This window comes from Diospyros lotus, chromosome 13, assembly GCF_014633365.1.
Source record: "Diospyros lotus cultivar Yz01 chromosome 13, ASM1463336v1, whole genome shotgun sequence".
NCBI classification, from domain to species: domain Eukaryota; kingdom Viridiplantae; phylum Streptophyta; class Magnoliopsida; order Ericales; family Ebenaceae; genus Diospyros; species Diospyros lotus.
In genome coordinates this window covers 4,122,738-4,146,414 of record NC_068350.1, presented here as the reverse complement: position 1 = coordinate 4,146,414, position 23,677 = coordinate 4,122,738, and the positions used below count along the sequence as shown (strand labels likewise).

Below are 23,677 nucleotides of genomic sequence, written 5' to 3'. Positions count from 1 at the left end.
ATTTGTGCTTTATTAACAGGAATCAACTTAGATATGCAAACATAAAGATGCCCACCTAACTTTCACATTTTCTCCTCCATTGCTACACTTGCAAGACATCTGGTTTCCTAAGAAGGCAACATCCCTCGAATCCTTTTTCTTTCTTTTACTTACTCATTTTTGTTTGAGGTTTAGGGCAATGAATTAGGTATTCTTTGCTTTAGCTCAGAGAATTAATGAATTGGGGATCATTAGTGCATATTGGATGAATTTGGGCCTCATGACTTTGAGCGTCTCAAAATAAATAATGCATATAAAGAATAGAAGTTTATACATCCAGTTCTCTTTCCAAACATTATTAATCTACATTCACCTGATAAACAGTCGAGGAAAGAAGAGGAAAGACACTCCTTGGTTAATAGATTCTGCATCTAAAAGATTCTGTTCACAGGGGTAAATTATGTGTTGTCTCCAAGTTGTCTTGCTACCATAGGACTAATTAGGGTGACAAAGAGACAACCCTCATCATGGTTTTACGATTTGATTTCACAATCATACTTGTTTGTGATCTTTATTTATTTTTTTATTTTTTTTCTTCACAGGTCTAAAGATGAACAATGAGAGAGAGAATGAACTCAGTACAAAATTCTGCCAATAGAGGGCTTAAAGTTTGATCGGATCAGAGATGCATTATCATCACCAATGCAAATGTTCAGCAGCAGAAGCTTGGAAGTCCAAAAGCTTGGTGTAAAGGTACTGGACATGTCTTAAATATGTTCCTTTATGAATAAAAATATATTATTGCCATACAGTGAGAATGTTTGAGAAAAGGCAGACAAGAGATACAAAAAGTGGATGATTGTCAAACTTAATTAGAGGATAGTGGAAAAGAGGCCATCTTTCCTACTGAATCTACCAGAGTGCTAAATAAAGTTATTAAGTGCTGCCTGTTGATAATAGTACCAAAATGGATTGTTTTCGAGTACCTAACTTTTACCTGAATTAATCATATTATAATCCCAGCGTATGCTCATCATTCTCTGCTTCTTTTTCTTCGCCATGAAGGTCCCTTGTACTGTTACCAAGCTGCGGAGATTTGGACTTCGGCTTCTTCTCCATCATTACTGCAAACATACTCACAGTTTTTATATCAAGACTTATCCCAACTTTTGGAGTACACGAGGAGGTATTCGTGTGTTTTAGTGGTGTTCAGCTGACAATATTATTGCTTTGCGTTTGTTCGGTTTGATTTAGTGACATTGTAGCAGTTATTATTATTTTTAGGCGGGATCGATGAGGGACTTTGAAAGTCATTTATTCACATCAAGTAAAAATCTTTGTTAAGAACCCTTCTTAGATCTTAATAGAACATAGTGAAGTTAAATCGATCACGAGAGACTTGAAAAAGATATATGAGATTATTAGAGGGAAGATAATTTTTCACTAACATAATAATGGTACGGTTATATCCGCCCAAGGGGGCGTGGGAGTTGAAGTGCTTAGAAAAGCTTCAACTTCTATCCGAGAAAACCATGGAAATGGATGAATAGTGAGGGTGTTGCTATTGTTTTATCTATATGCTTGTGAGAAGATCTTTTAAGTAATTTAATAAATTCAATTGTAGATAAAACATAAGGTATCTGAAAAAAAAGGGGGGGCGGGGGGGGGGAGAACATGCATATCAAAGAAAACCTATTGAGAACTCTTAAACACGACAAATAAAATACAATAACTTTATTAGTGATATAATAATAATCAATAAATGAAAGTTAATTGAAGATACTATTGTTGTTTGCAAGTTGATGAGATTATAATTTTGGATCTAAGGACAACAGGTTATATACTTGAGTGATATTCTGTTGTTATCTAAAAGTATATCCATTATTAAGATATTGATATTAATTTTGCTTCCTTACCTTACTGCTAATTGTCTTTTAGGGATCTAAGGGAAACCCCAATCCTTTTTGCTTCTTCTTTTGAAATAATAACCGGCCGTAATTCATCCTTTGGTTGAAATAATGAAAACCCAAATCCATTATACCTCATTAAGGTAGATGGGTAATATGACCCAGAAAGAGTCTTAATCAATTAATTGCACAAGTTACTCCCGCATTATCAAATGAGTACCATTCATTAACTTGTACGTACCCCTTTCACATTGCCCTTAAGAAACTTACACGCTTCTAATCCATGATGAAAGAAACATCCCAACTTTTGAGGTTGTTTCCACTACTAATGAGCATCAATCAATACCACTAGCAAAAGTCCAAACCCTAGCCTTGCCTTTGGTTTAATTAGCCGAAATACAAAAACCATAAAGTTTTTATCCCATCCATTATATTGATAATAAGCCCTTCAATTGAAAAGAATTACTTTTTGTCATTTCTTAATCAAATGATTAAGAAAGGTCGAGAGATGAAATTATTACTTGTGGTGGTATTTTACATATAAAGGTTAAGAAATTAATACAAGAGAAGTTAGTATTAAAATACAATTATTATTATATAGCCACACTTCACAAGTGAAGCAAGATAGAACGTATAGTCCTACACAAATGTCTTTTTAAATTCAAAATAACTCCCTTACATCAAAGGGAAAAGAAAAGAATGGTATGATCATATAGTCTCATTATCAAGCCTAGCTAAGTTCACGTGTAGGGTTCAATGTAATGTATGCACCTAAGAATAATGATGCAAATTTCCATCATTATCCTTTGCAGGAATTGGTATTATGTGAAATGATTAAAATTACCTCAGAAAGTAGAGATTTAAGGGCTCGGCATTGTTGATGAGATCATGGATGGGCTGCTTCTGGTTAAAAAGGAAAAACAAAATTGACCCATAAACATAATAATCATCAAGTGTTCACATGTATTTGTACCCCAGCAAATGAAGGTGCCCACATGTACCAATGATGGCCAATGAGATTACTGGGGTGATCTAGCTAGGTCCCAATGGGGTGATGCAATCATCTCCACCCCGCCCCTCTCTCTCTCTCTCTCTCATATTCATTCATTCATGCATATTCATTCATTTGGGTAAATAGATGGGCATTACCCGGATGGGTCAGTGCATAATTGTGGTTATAGAGGCAATGTAGATGATGATGGGTACTCAATGGGGTTTGAATGAATGATGCTACGCTGCTGCACTTATCCATGCTCCCCAATGGGGATCTTTTGATCACTGCCATACATTTATGATGATCATGAAAACCCTAATTTGAATCATGGAAGCAAGCAAGCAAGCAAACTTGCTCACATTTAATAGGGGGCTGGAATGCAAAGATTAATAGTAGAAAAGAGAAGAGACCATTATTGCTAGGGTTTGCCATCATTGGTTGTTTCAGACCTAATTTATAACCCAAAGATTCACACAGCACCCCATTTACTCTTCCCTTTCTCTTCAGGGCAGACCCCCATTTTTGGGCTTAGCTTTGATTGACTGCACCATGCTTCATTTAACCATACATGCATATGCATGCTTCACCGACTAGGGTTTCACTTCATGTTAGTTCAAGATCACGCTAAAATTTGGATAATTCATCCGACGTGTAATAACACACAAATTATGTACAATGGACTAGGCAATTTTGAGAGATCTGGTCCCCGTCAGGTTAGACAACGGGTACTAAATTTGAATTTTTTTAATCCCATCAAAGCATGAGTGAATAAAACTCTCGACTCCATCTATCCCCAATGCCATTCCTACTATTTATGGTCACAAAAGGAAAAGAAATAAAAACGAGGTCCACGAGGACTAAGGCCTAAACCTAGTGGAAAAATTCACATGACGGTCCATAAAAGACGGGGCATCCAAAAGGAGGACATGAATGATCTTTCACGCCATGGCCATCACTCCCAATCCATGAACTCTGCCTGCTTCACCTTCTTCACCCCCCCCTCCCCATTCTCTAATTATGGTTATTACTATTATTATAACGTAAAGCAAAACATAATTATAATGCAACCAAAAAGCAGGGCCATCACCGTCATTTCACCATAACATGACCATGGCCATGGAATAGAACAACAAATTAGATTGAGAAGAAAGAAGAAGGTGTCAAGTGGCCCAGCCCATTACCCAAAAATAGCAAATTAATCAACCCAATAAACCCTAAAACGAGATGTTAATGTTAATGTGTGTGTGTGTGTGTGTGTCTGTGTGTGGGTGGGCGTGAGTGTGCATAGGTGCGGGTGTGTTTGGATGGATGGAAAAATAGAAAGAAACAAAAGAGAATCGATGAGAAAGTTGGGGTGTGGAGGTGGTGATGATGGGCTGCGTTGGTTCAAACTAATCCAAACCATCATTGCGAATCTTCGGACGGCCGAGCCCACCATCATTGAAGCCGAGTGAAGTTCCGGAAATGCCCTTGCTGGCACAGCCCATCATTCACATGACGCCATTTCCAAATTTCAACCCACAGAGAAAGAAACAAAAAAAAGAGAGAGAAGATGGAGGAAAGTTTGAGAGTTGAGAGGAGCTGCTTCTTCCTCTTCATCATCATCGTAGGGAGAACATTAAATCCTTGCCAACGCCAGCCGCCTTCCATACTTACACATGCATGATTGTTGTGGCAGAGAGAGAGAGAGAAAGAGTGAGTGAGAGATGAAAAGAATGATAATAATAAAGAAGAGCTCTCTCTCACTCTCTCTCTCACTTTCTTTCTGTTTCTCTCTCTGAAATCACAGTATATATATTGACAACCAGGAAGAGCAGCTCTTCACTTCACTTTGTCCCTCACTTTCTCTCTGAATCTTCTCCTTCCTCGGCCAGAGATTGCTTCTCTATTAACCAACCTTCCTTTGAAAAGGTAATCTTTTGTGAAAAAGCTAAACACAGAGGCCCCCACCTCTCTCTCTCTCTCTCTCTCTCTGTTTGTTTGTTTATGGCTTGTTTGCTTCTTCAAGTTTCTCTCGTCTATTCCTTCTTTCACTAGCAAAGGGAGACAGCCCCTTGTGGGTGGCTAAACTTTTCTTATAGTGGCAATTTGGAGTTCCTGGCTTTCGAAATGCTTATATATATATATTTGCATTGATAACATTCATGCATCTGCTGTATCTTCTTCTTCTTCCATTTTGTCTGAAAATTCCAGCAGGGTCCCCGATCATGTGGTACATTCGTTTTCAACTCTTCAATTTTCTCCTCTTCAATTGTGGATTCTCTTCTCATTACTGGCTGCTATAATTTTTTCTTCTATTCAATGCGTTCAAATCAAGAAGAATGGTCTTGAATTTTATCTGATTGTATTCTCAGCCTTTCATTATTGGTGTTCTGTTTGGCACTGCTCATGCTCTGTTTTGGATATATGCTGCTTTAGAATTGGATTATATATATATATATATTTGTCTCTTCATCTTCTGAGCATATGGGTTTACATTTATGCTATTTTATTATTCTAGAAGGGTACAAATACATTGATATTGTCGTCTCTACTTCTCTCTCTCTCTCTCTCTCTCTCTCTCTCTGTTGCATAACTTTTTCTGGCAATGCAATCTAAAAGGCAGCCTTTCTCTGCAGCCATTAGAAGATGGAGAGGCTGAACTCAAAGCTGTACATGGAGAACTACTACATAATGCAGGAAAATGAGAAGCTGAGAAAGAAAGCCCAGCTCCTCAACCAGGAAAATCAAGCTCTACTTTCTGAGCTAAAGCAGAAAGTCTCCAACAACACTCCAAGCTCCTCCATTCCTGACCTCAACCTCTGCTCCAGCTCCACTTCAAAATCAAATGCAGCCTCCAAATCCAATTCAAGCAAACAGTGAGCAGACCAACGGGAAGGAAACCCATCTAGGAGGAGGCTACTCCTCTCTAGCTAGTTTTGTGAAAAAAAACTCAGGATTCAAACAGGGCTAGTGATTCTAGTTTTCAAGGGGGAAGGGACAGGCATTTGGTTTTACTCTTTTAGAAATGATTTATAATTTTCTGTTCAATGTTTTGATCTTTTTTGGTGGGGGGGTTACAGTGATGTATTTCTGGATCACTAGGAAGTTGCTTTAGCTTATCTGGAAAGGAATATATAATATATTATTTTCAGGATTTGGCTCTCTGGCTCTGTTGCTTTCTTTCTGAACCAAATAACCATAAATGGAACAGGATTTAAATTTCCTATTTTGTCCCAATGCAATTCTTGAAACTCCTTGAGTGTGCACCCAAATAATTCAAATATATAATTCATAAACTTTTTGAAGCAACAATTTTTACAGGCACCATAATCCACAATTCTCAAATGAATATTGAAACAACTGGTATTCTCACCTTTTTATTCTTTTCTTTCTAGAAAAACCATTGCTTATCAACCACTCACAAGCATGCCCAATGTGACTTTTAAGCTTTGTTTGGCAGAGAGTAATGAAATGAACAGAAAAAATTTTAGTTTCAATCACACATAAGCATGTACAACATAATTCACAATCCTCAAAAAGGATATTGAAACAATTGGTTTTTAGTCAGTAACAAGCATGGCCATCTAACCTTTGGGCTTTGCTTGAAAGAGATTTTAGTAATGAATGGAAATGAGATGAATATTGAACTCGCTCACAAGCATACACGGCAATTCACAATGCCTAAACGGATATTGAAAGAGATTCAGCAATGAATGGAATTATGGAAATGAAATCATGTAACGCTTTGTTTGAAAGAGAGAATCTCAATAATGAATAGCAATGAAGAGATATATTTAGTAATGAATGGAATTATGGAATGAAATCCTGTAAAGTGAAATGAGATTTAAAATATTTTTTATTTCTAGTCCATGATAGAAGATAGAAACTTATCAAATGATTATTATGCTTTTTTTTATGAAAAGATAAGAGAGTGATAAAATAAAGAATAAATGAAATATTTTAACAAAATCGTTAAAGCTAATGTTTCTAATCATTTTAATTATATTTCATTGTTATTATTTCTCTCAAAATGAATTCTCCTCAGTCCTCCCACCATTTACATTCAATCCCTAGATCCGTCCAAGCCATACTTTACTTTTTTGTAATGGGTTATTTTCTTTAATTGCTATTTTGACAATCATTTATTTTTTAAAATAATCGCTTTTGTACGACTTCAAATATTTGTGCCATCAATTACGAGAAGTAAATTGCAAGTGAAATGAATAAAGCGAGGATTGAACTTATGACCCACCAAACTAATACCAATATATCGTTGGTCTGACCATTTGACCTATTTCTTAGAGGAAATCATTTATTTCTTCAGGTAATCACTAGCAGTTGCGATTCAAATACATTTAGGCTTCAGTATCGTTCCATTATATCAAGCATAATATTCATTCAATCAAAATACATATAAATTAATAAGACAAATCAATAGAAACAAAATATTATTGATAAATCAAATTTATCTGTCTCACGGCTACAATACCAATAACAATGATAGCATACATGTCAGGACAGTTATTGATCTTTAGAATTGCACGTCTCTTCCATTGTCCCGTTTGTCAAATTGTCAAGAATGGAGGGGGAAACGGGGTGTAAATATATATTATAAAGAGATGTTTATAAATATATTTAAAAATTATAGATTATTCGGTTAAAGTTAATTTTTTTTAAATTAAATCAATTAATTTTGATTAATTCACTTTAATTATATTCGATTTTTATTTAATTTAATTTTTAGTTTGATTTTGATATTAATATTTTGGCTTTTAACTGAATAAATCAAATTAACTAAAATATATGATTATTTTACAAAAATACTTATGGGTTTTACATTATTTACGAAATTATAATTTAATGATTTAATATTATCTTATTGAATAGGCACTGCAGAATAGTTTTGTATCTTTAATAAGTTATGGAAGGCACTTTCTTTTATCAAATTCAATGTTTTCAACGCAACATAAATGATCCACTATTTTGGAGAGCTTTATAATTCAATTATTTTAATTAATTTGGACATTTCAATTAACATGTTTAATACGGGTTTTCTTAATTTTTGTTGGATTTAATTTCATATAATTCTATATAGTCATCGGATTCCTTCATTACCAACGGAATACACCTAATTCAATGTCAAAAGACTTAGTCTCACCTAGACCCTTGCCTCGTCCCATAAAACTAGATCTGACAATGTTGGTTTGATATTTTATCATCAGCATCACCAATCCGAGTGCAATTTTATTCACCCCTTTAACGGGTGAACATAACTCCCAGTACTCTAGGGGTTAAAACTAACAGAAAGAGGGACAGTCAAACTGTAAATTAGTGTCCCCCATCTATTAGTTTTAATCTCAAAATACTGAGGGTTATGTTCACCCGTCAAAGAGGGTGAACAAAATTGCACTCCACCAATCCCTTCTTGGTGAACAAAATTGCACTCCACCAATCCCTTCTTCATGCATGTAATAAGTTTACACTCAAAGTCTAAGAGGGGCGGGCAATTTAGAAATCAGAACCTCTAATTTTCGTCGAGGCTCGCTGCCACCTCAGGTAGGGAGAGAGGGCTAATGAATCAGATTGAAGGAGAGAAGTGAGTGATGGGAGGAGCTTATCAGAGGTGAGAGAGAGAGGGCTAATGAATCAGACTGAAGGAGAGAAGTGAGTGATGGGAGGAGCTTATCAGAGGTGAGCTCAAGAAAGATTCAGCAAGAGAAAGTCAATGAGAGCTTATGATGAAGTTTAGATTTTGATAAACCGATGGGTCTGAAGAAGTCATCAATATCTTGATACGGCCAGGCCAGGGCTCATCTCATGTCATACTTGACCATATCTCTCTCAGAGTCATCAAATAAACAAAAACAAAATATCATTTCGGTTTTAGATCTGCAGAAGACCAAATCAAATCTATTCTAAACTCAGACACCAACCAAACCCAAATCATAAAACTCTGAAACCTCACAAATTGGAGAGTATGGACAGGCACAGGCATGATGATGACTTTGCTGAAACATCCTCGTTGACCCTCTAGCATATCTTTGAATCTGTTTAGTTTTGTTTTGTAAAAATATTTTTTCTTAAAATAAGAGTAAAGTTTCTTGCAAAAATGATTCATGTAAAACAAATTTGAGAATCCTGTGAAGATCTGGGTCATCATAATTAAGCACATCATCTATGTATTCATGTAATAATGCTTGTTGACATTTGATTTCTGAGCAGTATTTCAAGTATATATGGGTGGACGATTTGGTGGTAGGAATGGCCAAGGCAGGTTTAGTTCAGACGCGGGCAGGCTGTGGGAAAAAATTTCAGACCTAAGACTGGCCTAGATCATAGACACAATCAACCGAACTTAGAATGAATCCATTACCTACTCACATATAGAAAGAGAAAAAAAAAAAAAAAAAATCAGGAATCGCATATGAATCTGATAATCATTCCCCAGTTCTCATCATCCCAGCGCCCTCTTTTTATATTTGTCTCTGGAACCCCATTTACATCTAACTCAAAAGACAATTTATATATATCTCTTATATCTATATCCTTATCTTTATACTCATTTTAACTTTAAATGGGATTAGTTAAGATTCATTGATCACTCATTTACAACCCTAATTGTGTCCCTATTTGTACCCGTCAAGTAACATATTAACCATCTTTTAACTTCATCGAACAACAAAACAGCCATCATACGCCTGTATCCGTTCAATTTGTGTGAAAAAAATGACTATTAACAGTAAAGTGAGAAAATGTTAGCGTATTAAATTCTTATCCCAATCAAATTATGTTCGATGTCCACAAATCATGGCAGAAGGCGGACCTAGTCTCTTCTATGCAATTATGATAACACACCTCTACTCTAACCCAGAAAATACATTTAGTAAATATAGAATCATGTACATATCAACGGCCCTAGAATTATCACTCTACTCATATCCGGTCAACGATTTTCTCCTAGTCTATACCCTTTCTTACTAGACAAAATTTTATGTCATAATGGCCTTAAATAGACCAAATTAGTCAAATTACCCAAAAAAGGGCTAATACAGCAACCATCCTTTCTAATGTTAATCAAAATGAAATAAAATACTAAACGGGACCCAGGCACTTGAGATTGTCAAAATGGGTAAAGATTGTGCTAAATGATATGTAGCTACCAGCCCAAACTATCAAACCTAAAACCATTAACACAAAACTCAATCGAAAGCAAAAATCACCTCAATCCAAGGTTATCATCAACGTTTCATCCACAGAAAGCACCCAAATTACAATTTCCTTACAACTGTATTTAAAATTTGGTAGTCATTTTTTTCTTCTTTTATTCTTCTGGCTTCCCCGTTCTGCAGTTTCTGTTCATACAAGTTTTTTCTCCTAAAGAGTTTACATGTTTAATTCCAACTACAATATCTTTGCCAACATCTGCAATTATCCATTCTGTCATTGTATATATCCGGACTCGTAGCAGGAAAAAGAAGGCACAGAAACCCCACCATACCAGCAATAGATGCACAAATTACAAAACCTGAAAAAATGGAAAGCTCTCTCGTGAGAACGGTTTCAACGATAGACAACTAACACCACCACCAAATTTTAATTCCATCAAATGGAGTAACTATATGAGTTCTAGCTTGCCAATCATCTTCACCTATTATGGCCTATTTTTGGCAAGGCTACCCATCTCATATATATATATATATAATCCATCTCATGTTATGTCTAAAAGTTTCTCACTAAGTATTTTTTTTTTTGTCTCATCCAACTTCTTTCACTATAAATTTATTCCATTCCTAAACATTGTTTTGGATGTTACCTTGTAATAAGGTAGGTCACCGGAGTACCTAGAAATCTGGCCGGAAGTCCATATGCATGCAGACACACACAGAGGCAACATATGACGGGTTAACCAAGTATCAAACTCTTAACACATCTATGGAACAAGCTCATTCTAATTGCGGAAATTAAAGCCAAAGGGTCAGGACAAATGCACCATTGTCCATTGGTGGTCATCATGAAGGATACTTTTTCTGAATTTTTTGATGGCGTTTGATGCCTTCCCACCTTTTACTTTCCTATCAATGATACTGCAGGGAATCTCATTGTCATTTTTGGTATTTTATGCACTTTCCTGGGAAAATACTTGAAAATTCCAAAAATAACTCCTATGACTTAAAATTGATATATAATATGTTATTATATTATATTATATTATACATAACAGATATAATATTATATTATAGATCACATATATTTATAATATATATTATATAACAAAAGAAAGTAGCATATTTAAAGCTTTTATAAAGTTAATACCAATTTTGTTTTTTGGAGGACAAACTTGAAAAGACTTTCATTTGAAAAACTAGGGTTAACTTTCCATCACTTGGGAAAGTATTTTCCCATCTCTCTTGGTGGAGAGGACATTTCCACAAGCATGGGAAACTTGCCCATGGAAAAGTTACTTTCCTAAGAATGTGACATACCAAATGTGGGTATGGTTTTACAGTGTTTAAAAAAGCGTGCTTAAGTGCACTTTAAGAGCAAAAGCGCAAAGCAAAGCATGCTTGGGGCTTTTTCTATGTGTTGAAGTTTGCCTCGAGTTTTGTCCTAGAAGATAGCAAAACCGGAAGGAGCATGAAGGAGTAGTCTCGGCTGAAGAAATTAGGCAGCTAGGGGTTATGTGTAATTAGTACATTTTGTTGGGGTTAATATGTAATTTTCCTAAGTTAGTTAGTTGCCTAAGTGTGTCTGCCTCCTCTATAAATAAGAGGGCAAGGCGCCTGCTGAGAGATGATCATTCTGTGAGTGCTCTAGTCCTTTGTAGTATGAGTGCAAGGCATTGTTCAAGAAAGGAAGACTGTTTGCGAGTCTTGGGTTCTTCTTGAGGAAACAGGGTGGTGTTGTACTCGGGGTTTGTGGGCTATGAGGGCTGTGATGTACTGATCTTTTGTCTGGAAATAAAGACTGCTTGAAGGGGTGTTTGGACAGCTAGATGTAGGATTGTCAAAGGCATTCCGAACCAGGATATATCTTGCGCCTATTGTTTGGTTTGTGTCTTGATTATTTTCTGTTTCTGTTATTCATGTTTTCTGTTCCTATATTTTCATTGCATCCGAGAGTGTTTTGAGAGGATTTATGTGAGGGTTTTCTTGCCTAAGGGTGTAATCTAAGAGTCCTAAGGTTAACACTATGTGAAGCTTAGCAACTTTAGTTGCGAGCAATTAAAGTGCGCTCAAGTTCTGCTTTTACTTGAGCTTCGAAGTGGGATAAAGCGTGCTTCAAAAATAGGCTTGGTTTTTTTTTATTCAAACAAATATGAATGGTTGGATTTGTTTAAATTTTTGCAATATTGTGGCTGCTTGTATGGAATCCTTACACCAAAAAAAGCTATTATCAGATCTTAAAAAGATCTAAATAAAATCATACATACAATTGTTTTTTTTTTAAAGAAAACTCAGCTATAATTACCAAGCAAAAAATATTAAAGGAAACATGTAATTAGGTGTAAATTAGGGGTAGTTAATTTATTCCTAATTGCTGTAAATTATGGATTGATGGTTGATTCCAAATTGCTCTAAATTGGCGATTACTATAAATTAAAGGTTAATTAATTGGGGATTGTTGTAATTTAGGAATGATTTTTTTCTTTATTCTTCTATCCAATCCTCTATATGAATTGTGCTAATGAAATAGAATGGGTTTTGTTGCCAAACTTTCACAAAAAGAAGCCTTAGCATATTCAGATCTTTTGAGTTCAAACCAGTTTGTCTTCCAAATTCCATTAGGGCCAGCAACTGACCAGATTGTATCTTTTTATCTGTCCCTTATATGTTTTTTCTATGGTTGCATGAACTTGTAAGATGGTATAAAATATAAATGAAAAATGATATCTCATCTTTTGTTAAATTTACAGCCCTCATTCTTATTTAGTTTTTGTTCATAATTGCTTTTTTAATAGTTTATATTTTTTATGCTTACAAAAGTTTCTACTCTTTATTTTATTTGTGTTTTCCCTTTCTTAAGCGTGCGCTATGCTTTACACTTTGTACTTAATCTCCGTAGGCATTCTGCGCTTAAATACACTTAGCACTTTTCAAAACACTGTTTTTACTACTTATTAAATTCCTAGGAAAGTGGCTCACTTTGCCCATAAAAAATGTCACCATATTGATACACAAAAGGGTATTGCTTATGTAAAAGAACTTAGTTTTCAAGATAATCTAATCATGTGACAAATTTGAATTATCTCCACATTACTTGCAAATTCACAAACCAAAAATAGTCATATAAAGATTTCCTTCTAGTATGTATAAACAGGCATAACAGAAACATACAAAGAAAATAGTGGTTTAACAGAATTAATTCACATACCATTCCTCTGTGAATACAACACAGGCAGGTTCATACAATTGCAGAACACATGGGCAACTAAAGGAGCAATCAGATGCCCTGCAATTATATAAGATTCATCACTAAATAAGTAAATTTTCAAATACAAAGATCAGATAAGCACAGCCAGATTAAAGCCAAAATGCAAAAGATACAAAGAATATGACATAAACCTCTACATTTATATGGAATGGGATCCATTAAAACACAAAAAAGCACTAAGAAATTCAGAAACCCATAAAACAAAAATGCCCTTGTGATGAAGAGTCATTGATCCTCTTCCCAGCATACTGTGCAAGTCTCCCATCTCTTTCCTCCCTACATGGCAGCTTGACTACAACTTAGTGATCCTCACAATTCTAGGAGATTCTCCATGTTTGCATTTCTTCTAAATCTGCCTCAGTGAAATATTCCGAATACTTTTCAATATCAAAATGGATCTCAAGAGAAAATCAAGGCAAACTAGTAAAATCTCAAGGAAAATAATTTGAGTAACTTTAAAATTCATTTCACAATTAAAATTTCTCTCCCCCAAAGTAACTTGTACCTTGACAACTCCAAAGGAGATCTCTATGAGAATACTACTCCAAGTTGTAACAAAGATGATCTAATCTGTTGTTTTTCCACTCCTGGAAAGCACAATCAATCAATGTTGCAACCTGAGGCCTCCAAGACCTACTTATCAGGACCAATATCAATAGCAGTTGCTACTTCCAAGTTGCCTAGAAATAAGGGCTTGGTCCAGCATTACCTCCATCTAAGTCTGTCTTAGTCTAACTAACCCCTTCCATCTTCATGGTCTTAGAATAACTGATTGACTCCCAAACATCAGAAATGGCTCCAGGTTCAACCTACTCACAGGTCCCCATCCACCAATATTTTTTAATTGAAATGCTTCAAATATATCCATTATCAATCGATTTTCCTGAAACTTGAGTGATGATGGATATCAAACAAAACAAAAACTGAAGGGGAAAGAAAGACGGTCACCAAAAAATGCTACTCCAAAACATGCTGCCAAACAATTAAACAGATACATTAGACACACAGAAACGTTTTCCTTTTTTTTTTTTTGGGTGATTAACATTTTCTAAAAATGGAAATAAAAAGAATTAAATGGAAACACCTTGTGCCATATTCCTTTCCAAGGCTGCAGAATTGTTACATGACAGAATACACTGCTTTTCCTTTTGAAAATCTACCATTTAAACAATAACATGTGGGGCTACATTTACCATCTTGTCAATAGCAGTCCAACAGAGAATGAAAAAAGAAATGGTCGAATAGCAAGAATGATTAATAGAATTCAAATTTGTTGTGAAAGGTGATCCACAATTGTTGACCCGGTTCAAGTTAGAAATGATACTTTCTTTTTTATTTTTTGTTATTACATTTTTCATGAACATTTGATTATTTGATTTTTTAGGATTGCAATGATGTAGTGGATGTGATAATGTCATTTTTGTGTTTTAAATTTAAATTATTAAATTGTAATTCTAATTAAGGGAGAGAAAGATATCTAAGTGAGTATATATATAAAAGAAGGAATATAGCACCAAATAAATGGACTTATTCATCTTTCGGCATGAAAGATATGTATGATAATCGATTTTATTATTCTTCCTCTTTTCTTCTTTTGTTCGTGTCTTCTAATTTGAATTTAATAAAGAACAAGTTTTTTATAAATTATTGAAAGATTTGTTAGAATCCCATTGAATAACCAAATAGGGATTCTTAGTCAAAACGAGATTCTAAGTAATATTCGAAAATTTGCTCAACCGAATAATATCTTTCATGATGATTTATGTATTGTGTTATATTAACTTTTTTCTTTATAGACTTTATATATTATATGTGTGTATAGATAATAAAAAATTTTACATCCATTTTTTATTTGTACCAATGCTTCTTAGTCCACCATAAACCATGATATGCAGAATTGCCGGAAATCTTGACTAAACAAGAGTTACATATGGCACAAAATATCCCCTCATGATTATAAATCACACAAATTAAATGAATCACCCACCTGTCCGAACAAACAGAAATGATGCATACGATCCGAAGATCACCGTATAACCTAGCTGGAGACCTGGAAAACACCAAAATAATTTGTAAAATAAGGACTAGGAAAAAACAGCTTCCCAACATAAAGAATAATGTAGAGCTGAGCTGAACTTTTTCCTCCAAGTGTTGAAGATTTTACAATATAGAAAACTAACACATGAGAACACACACAAATACCTGGCTATACCTGGTAACTGTAGCTTAGATAAACACAAGATTGAGAAAGGGACACATACCTGCAACCATGGAAGCTTTGACTAAGCTACAATTTTGCTGGAAATAGAACTCCAAGAAATGATTTAAATGAGCTGCAAAGCAAAGACAACATGTACTCTAGTTTGTAAAAAAGGAAATGAATGAAAATCAATAGTCTCAAGTTGTATAGAATCTACAAGAAGATATTTTAGAATGTTGAACTGAAATACTTCAATTTGTAGGGGTAGGTGGACAGTCCATTAATTCCACCAATAGCAGGGTAAAATTATGATAGCAGACATGTGAAATATAAATGTACAGATTAAATTAGTAAATGCATTACTTCTTATGTAAACATCAGATTAAATAATCTCAAATTCACGCAATATAAAAGATTACTAATATCAGAATATTTTATGATAACTTTAATCAATTATAGTGATGCGTCAGCATTTGAAACACTATCTGGCTATAAAGCCTAAACAACTGCCAAATTGAAAAGACAACTGAACACCACATAAACAAGGGACATGATGCATAATAATTTTTAGGGTCAATTGCTCAAATATCCTACCAATGTTTGAAGGTGCTGCTGCCTGTTTAACTCTTAAAACCTGTCACTAGAGGTTCAGTACTAACTCCTGCATGGATAGACCGGTTAGTTTAAAGGAAAAATAAGCACTACCCGTAACTGGTAGCTTGTTAGCATTGGATCCAATAAAGAAAACAGTAAGTCAATATGATCCCACCTTCAACACGAATAACCTCTATACCCAACCCACTCCTAGTCTATTCTAGGAGGGATCAAACTGGCAACATCTACTTCATTTGGCAGAGATCAAACCACCGAACTATCCGCATGCGTACTACCTTTAAGGAAGGACACCAATATGGTCTATTTACTATTTTAAATTTCTTATTGATGTAATCTGTAATAGAGGTTAGACCAAAAATTGTCCTCAATTCATCGCTATATATAATAGATTCTGATGTTTCTCCAAACACCTCTATAGCACTTCAGATACCCTAGAAATGCAAATTAATTAGCACACAGACTTGGTTCAATACCCTCCTTGCACAATCTCACATCCATATAATGAAAAACTAATAACATAAATATTTCTTCACAGATAAATGCAAAAATTGGACACTAGGATAATCAGAATTCTGGGGTTATATGACTAGACAGGTCAAGACAGAAGTTCACCTTGGCATTAAACAAATATTTCAGTACCAAGAGACCAACTTGACTTGGAGACAGTTTCTATTTAATCCTATCGAGAATGCATGCCAAGAGACAAGTCAGCAAAATTGGCTTAGGTATGGATTCCCATTTATCCTTGGCAGAATTATATCCTATATGGAATGGAACATCAATCATAATTAGCATTGAAAAGCTTTTTGGCACAATCCTTTTTTTAATCTTGTTACTTTATCATATATCCTTCTCTTTCACACATATTAGTCCCCACCTAGAAGGATTAAGGCTTCTTGTTTTTGTTATTTCACGCATATTATTCCTGTGCGCATTACCTTGGTACATAATTCATATACCAATAATTCAACAATATCCACACAATATAAATTGATATAATAGCATGCTATGATTCTCAAATTCTTTATAGTTACACATCAACATCTGAATCCATCATTGCAAACAAAACTGATGTTGTAAACTATCCCATACAAAAAGAAGTGAAGGTATCACTGAAAATAATTTCTGAAAACCACAGTAAAAAGAAATTCTGAAAACAAAAATGCCATTAGGCATGACAACTAACCACCCATGTAACTGGCACACTTGATCAGTTGAAATGTAAACTAATTAACTTACCCAAGCTGAATAAAATGGGGCAGAAAAATATGACACTGTATGTTCCAAATCCTCCACAAAGAAGCAAAGGTATCATGCATGCTCTAAATACCAGCTCTTCTGTCAGTGGTGCCTGATTAATAAAGCAATAATAAAGGATTAATATCAGGTAGAATGCCTAAAGTTCAAGCTTATAGCAAAAAGTGACTACCTAGTGAGATAAATTGTATTAAGTTCCCATTCACGTCAGGGAGGGGACTAAGTAAACAATTCATGTTTACAACAAAGGCTCAATTTTACATGTGATGGGATTAAGTGTGTTGGCATTACAACTCATCAGAAACTCTTTATCATTGGGGTTTTCCAGCTCCCTTCCTATCAAGTGCCCAGCAAAAAGTGAAAAAACTAATCAAAACAAAGAGTTCTAGCCAATTTAGTTCAAGATAGCTCTTTAGTGATATGTCACAAGGGCTTGGGCACCAGTGTCAAGTGCAAGTATAAATCTAAATGTCAGAATAAATCTAACTTCATAGCCCAAGAATTCAATCATGCACAGTGTGGCTTGTGGCATGTTGCTTTCTAGTGGACGTCCCTGGGCTTGCAAGCATTGGGTGCATTACCTGTTGAAACACATCAAAAAGAAATCACCTTTTTTCAGGGTCGGACACTATTCATTGTTTATCATCTCATCTTTGAATTGCTTATTGATGCTTTGGGAAGATTGCCAAACCAGTCAGACTGAGCAGCCACTTGGCAAAGGAGACCAGATTCAAACAAAGAACCTTACATAGAAACTACCAAACATGTGAAGAACTTTTGGCAATGTTCCTTGTACTGGGACCACAGAAGAATTTCTAAATATTAACCATACAATCACTCCAATGAGCAAATTGAACATGGTTATATATGTGTGTGGTTTATGCATTAGCATTTAATGGTAAATCGGCACCACTCACCATGTATGAATGTCTAATTATTACTTTGAGATTAACAAGCACTATTTCTCTGTCAATAACACTAAAATAAAATTGGAAGAGAGATTCAATTTTCTGCTCTTGCCATATAAAAGCCAGGAAAATGGATGTAAAGAAAACAAGACACAGGGTGAAAAAACCCTCACCAGTCATATAATTGACAACCTGATGCTTAGTTTCCACCTCAAACATAGGCATTTCAAATTAGAAAGGGGGGAAGGTGGGGATTAGATAAAAGCAACAAACTGATAGAAATACTGACCACAAAATAATTACGCCATGCCGCAATATTGGAAGCAATTGAGAACATTCTGCCAATCCATATTTGCAAAACATTATTTGTAAAGTTAGATGAGTGGTCTTGACCAGCATTCCAGTACTCCTTCCATGAATTCACCAGTGACGCCAACTTTAGGACCACGGACCCGGCGTACATTAGAGAAGTCAACAAAACAGGATAGACCACAGCTTGCCACTGTTTAATCATAATAAAATTGCATTTCAGCAGGCAAATTTAGCACTCAGACACCCTTTTCCAATCTGCATACCATGAAAGCATATAAACTGATATCACCACAAAAGGAATAGCTCATTCCCAAGAATACACCATACCATCAGAACTCTCATACTCACCATGTGGTCAAGTCGAATGCCATAAACACCAAACAAAAAAGATGCTTTCCAGCTTCTTATCTGGTATAGTTAATGAAAAGGCAAATAAGGTCAGACTGGTAGATGGAAATATGCAAAAAGCAAAGGTAAAAAAAAGTACATGCCACCAGTGATGCCAGCTTCTTGGTAGAAGCAAAGAAAATTGCTCAAAGGTTATGTGCATATGAATTTTGACATAAAGAAAATTTAACTTTAGTTAGCAATTCAGCTTTGAGGATATAACGGAGAAAGATAAAATGCCCAATAAATAATCCTTGAATTACCAAATATACAACATAAGAGTGCAATCCATAGTAGAATACCAGCCAGTGATAAACCAGATAGAACAAACCATTTGTTCAACTAGCTCCTTCAATTGCTTCACCACATGGCATCCATGTTCATAAGGGTGTTATGTTAATAGACGTTCCCCTAACAGTTAAACGGCACTGAACTTTGCTCAACAATGAGCAAGAATTGAAGGCCACTTAAAAAGTACCTATGCCTCCAGTTGGAAAACATAATAATGCAACCCATATTTAGGCAAATTGTCACAAGAGCATGGGTGCTCAAGTTGCAATTTAATTCGACTGAACTCATTTAATGTTTGTCCTGAAAATACAGACAATTTAATTCATATATGTATACTTCAGTCTAAAGCTACCATATATGTATACAATTCAATTACCTTCCCAGCAGAAATGCCAAATCTCAGCATTCCCCCCCCCCCAAAAAAAAGAAAAACCCACTGACACCAAAAAAGGGAAAGAAAATGATTCCGCAACTAGTAATACAACCAACTGTATAATACACAATAATTTTAGAAGAGATGCTTCAACCCAAACTCTGCCATCTGCAATATGACCTCATGACAACAACATACCAGGCTTTTATCCACTATACGGGGTTGACTACAGGAATTCTAGCTTATCAATCATTTCTATCTATAGTCTTGTCTTCTGTAAGTTCCTTATAACTAATATCACACCCAAGTGTCTCCCATCGAGTTTTTCCTTGGTCTTCTTCTACCTATTTTGCAATATTTGTTATATTCTATCCACTCTTCTCATAGGAACCTCTATTGGTCTTCTTCTAACATGATCTAATCATCTTTAATCATGTCTCATACCATAGTATCTTCAATACGGGTAAATCCAACATTATTATGAATAACCTCATTTTTAATTTATCTTTTCTTATACGGTCGCACATGTTGGTATTTTATTGCCCAACATTTTGTGCCAAACAACAAAGTCGATCTTATAATTTCTTATAAAAAATTTCCTTTTAGCTTTAAATGAAATCTTACTATCACATAAAATCTCACTTTTTCATTTTAACCATCCAACTTTAGTTATTCTATGACTACCATTCTTGATAATCTCCCCATATTTTTGGATGATTAATCCAAGATATCTAAAGTGGCCTTTTCATGATATGACTTGATCTTCTAGTTTTACAATAACAACATCAACTCTTATATTTTTACTAAACTTGCACTCCATATATTGGATTTTCACTCTAGTTAATTTAAAACGTCTAGGGGCTGTTTAGTTGTGGAAAATTGCCCCAGTTTTCCAGAAAATTACTCCACATAAAACAAAAAATTAGAAAACTTGTTCAACTACAAAAAAATTTCAAATAGAAAATGGAGATTTGAAAACATGGTTTCCCAAAATTGAATTAAAAAAATGAGTTTTCTGAGTTTTCCTGATTAATTTGGAGATTTGAATAATACGGTTCTCTAAAAATTTTCCACAAATCATCTCAATCTCCTTCTCTAACACTAGTTACACAAAAGAATTAACACATCTTTCCTTTTGTTTGAACATATGTTCAATTTTTTGGACTAGAAATTAGTTTTTCAGTATTTCTAACATTCGAACGGGTTTTTCAAATTCCCTATGGAAAATGAAAATCAAAGATTTGATAGGAAATTGGAGATAGAATGCTGGAAATCATTTTCCACAACTAAACAACCCCTTAGATTCTAAAATATTCCTCCATATCTCAAGCTTAGTATTCAATTCTTCTGTTGTCCCATCCATCAATAAAGTATCATATGAAAATAGCATGCACTACAATACCTTTGTCTGGAGAAGTTTAGTCAGTACATTCATTACTAAGGCAAATAGGTAAGGACTTAATGTAGATTTTTTATGTAATCAATCGTAATCGAAAAAGCCTGAATATCTCCACATGTTCTAACACACATTCTCTATGATACATATCTTTAATAACCTATATATAAGCAACTTGGACTCCTTTCTTCTCTAAAATCCTCCTAAAGTCTTTTTTAGGAACTTTGTTTAATTCTATAAAAACTTCATGTAAATTTTGTTATTTATCTTTATAGCTTTCCATCTTAGCAAATATATAGCTTACATCGTTGGCCTACCAAGTACGAGACCAAATAGCTTTTCAAACACCTTCATTTCTCTTCTTAATCTTTATGCAATTACTCTCCCCCCAAAGTTTCATAGTTGGCTCATTAGCTTAATTCCTCCATAATGTTCACAACTTTGAACATCTCATTTATTCTTGTTAAATAGGCACTTGACTGCTTTTATTCCACTTGTCAGTCATCCTTTTTGATTTAAGGATTACATTAAATAATTTTGTTAACTAAAAAATGCTCTATTAAATAATTTCATTAACCAAAAAATGCTCTCTTTTCTCATGCATTTTCATACTTTGTTAGTATATTACTTAGTACAACTACTTCACATTTCTTCATCCTTTTCAATGCTTGCTTTATTTCATTTAAAAATATAGGTATGTACAACATGTAATTTCTATCTTGTTCAGAATTATTAAGATGCCCCAATACAATGCTTGTTTCTCTACACCATTGAATAACTTCTAGAAATACTTCTTTCATCTCTCCTCGGCCGCCCCCTCCTTTACTAATACCTTTTGGTTTGTCTTTTATTTATTTCACTTAGATCAAATCCCCTATTTTAATCCCTTTAGCCAATTTACATATATCTCTTCCTCCATTTTTTGTATCAAGTTGTTGGTATAAATTTTCATAAGCCTTTAACTTAGCATCATTAACAGCCCTTTTTTCTTCTTTTTTTCTTTTTTTTTCTTTTTTGGTAAATTAGACCTCTTTAGGTTTTCTTCATCATGATATTTATGTGAAGTCTTGAAGTAAGCTCTCCTAATCTTGACTTTCTCTTGTACCTCTTTATTCCACCAAGACTTATTAATTTGAGAGTTTTTCCTTTGGTTCTCCTATAACCATTTTTTACTCTCTCTAGGTATTTCTTATAACAACCCCTCTAAATCTTTCCAAAAATTTTTCCTTTATCTCCTCCCTTAACTTAACTTGCGGTGAATATGTATCCAAAATATTCATAGTTTTTTTCTCCTAGAACAACTTTAGCTACAATAATATTAACTCCTATTCTATTTACATTGACTACCCCATCCTTTAAAATCCTATCCATAATAATCCCACTCCATTACCCTTCCCTTGGTACCAAAGTTTATATCCAGAATCTGCCAATATTTTAGCCTTCTCTCCAACCCATCTTGTCTCTTGGATTGGACACACATAATATTAATTGTTATCCATGTCTACCACTTCTGATGATTATCCCGTCATTGGATATAATCTCATTGTGTTGACTAATATTAATTTTTCTGCACTTCTACTACTTTCTTTTCCTTCACAAATTCCTGCATGTTGACTACTATTAAAATCTCTAAATTAAAATTTCAGATATTTATCAAATAAAAAGAATACAAAAGGAAGTTTGAGTTCGCTGATTGATAAGGGCTGATATGCTTGCCCTTTTGTTTCACTTAGGTTAAACAAAATAGGTCAAAGATCTCCCTGTCTGTGGTTGGTGGATAAATGCGCCAAAACAAAAATAACTAAACCTAAAGTTTCACAAAGGAAGTTCTATAAGCTTTTGAGCTGTTTTTTTGTTACAACCAAACACACAAAGTATACAAATAACACATTAGCAAATTCACAGTTTTGGCACACTCAAGCAGGCCCTAACTAACTGTCTCAATTGAGTACAGTAGAGCATCCCAGTCCCTTAACGTGCCTCTTTTTGGTCCTTGGAAGTGGTATAGAAGAGCAAGAAAACTGTATTCGAACAAAAAATACCTAGAGAATTGTAAGATACCGAAGGAAGGAAACTGGAAGCATGCACATTGTACATACACATATTGTTACGAAATTTGGATTGAAAACAAATCACGATCAAACCATCAATCACACACACGAACACATAATTTAACGTGGAAAACTCAAATAAAAAAAAATCATGGGCAGAAAAAACAAAATATCATTATGATGATATTGGTACAATAATAGTGATATAGTTGTTACCAAAATATCACTAAGATGATATTGCTACTCAATAGTGATATAGCTGTCACTAATTTTAGGACATTGAGGATCTATTTATAAACCTAAATCATCTATAGATAAACAACAACATATCCAGCCTTTATCCCACTCTAAATCATCTATAAATGTACACAGAAAATTCTATCCTGATCAAAAGATGATTCACAAGAATATTCTTCTAAATGAGATAAATTTAAGTCAAAATCAAATTTGACAACATCCTAATTATAGTCAAATTCAAAGTCATAATCACAGTCAAATTAAAAGCCTCAATCTCAATTAAATTTAAATTCCAAGTCACAATTATAACAAGTTCCACTTTGACATGAAATTCAAATATGAAATTATTTATAATTT

The 23,677-nt window shown here is 34.4% G+C and overlaps 2 protein-coding genes across 5 annotated transcripts in view; one reads left to right on the top strand and one right to left on the bottom strand.

The window, feature by feature from the left end:
- Positions 1-812: 812 nt before the first annotated feature.
- LOC127788787 (CAAX prenyl protease 2) overlaps positions 813-23,677 on the bottom strand; it is a 33,759-nt gene continuing 10,894 nt past the window's right edge. Inside the window, exons 2-8 of one of the 3 annotated variants that reach the window (XM_052317399.1) lie at positions 18,934-18,993; positions 18,563-18,775; positions 17,348-17,459; positions 15,555-15,626; positions 15,281-15,343; positions 13,234-13,311; positions 813-1,103 (exon numbers count right to left, since the gene is read on the bottom strand). In XM_052317399.1, the coding sequence (XP_052173359.1) occupies positions 991-1,103; positions 13,234-13,311; positions 15,281-15,343; positions 15,555-15,626; positions 17,348-17,459; positions 18,563-18,775; positions 18,934-18,993 (711 nt within the window). In that variant the 3' untranslated portion in view covers positions 813-990. Of the gene's footprint in view, positions 1,104-10,080; positions 10,388-13,233; positions 13,312-13,336; positions 13,646-15,280; positions 15,344-15,554; positions 15,627-17,347; positions 17,460-18,562; positions 18,776-18,933; positions 18,994-23,677 lie in introns of those variants that run through there. The other 2 variants (XM_052317398.1, XM_052317400.1) reach the window with 2 other exon arrangements.
- On the top strand, positions 4,205-6,024 carry LOC127788789 (protein LITTLE ZIPPER 3). 2 transcript variants are annotated; one of them, XM_052317401.1, is made up of 2 exons: positions 4,205-4,791; positions 5,499-6,024. In XM_052317401.1, the coding sequence occupies exon 2, from the start codon at positions 5,509-5,511 to the stop codon at positions 5,740-5,742; it is 234 nt and encodes a 77-aa protein (XP_052173361.1). In that variant the 5' UTR covers positions 4,205-4,791; positions 5,499-5,508; the 3' UTR covers positions 5,743-6,024. The 2 variants fall into 2 exon arrangements, with proteins under 2 accessions (XP_052173361.1, XP_052173362.1); XM_052317402.1 differs by lacking the exon at positions 4,205-4,791 and adding an exon at positions 4,849-5,092.

Coding starts and splice junctions, on each gene's coding strand:
- LOC127788789 (XM_052317401.1), top strand. CDS start 5,509: ATGGAGAGGCTGAACTCAAAGCTGTACATGGAGAACTACTACATAATG.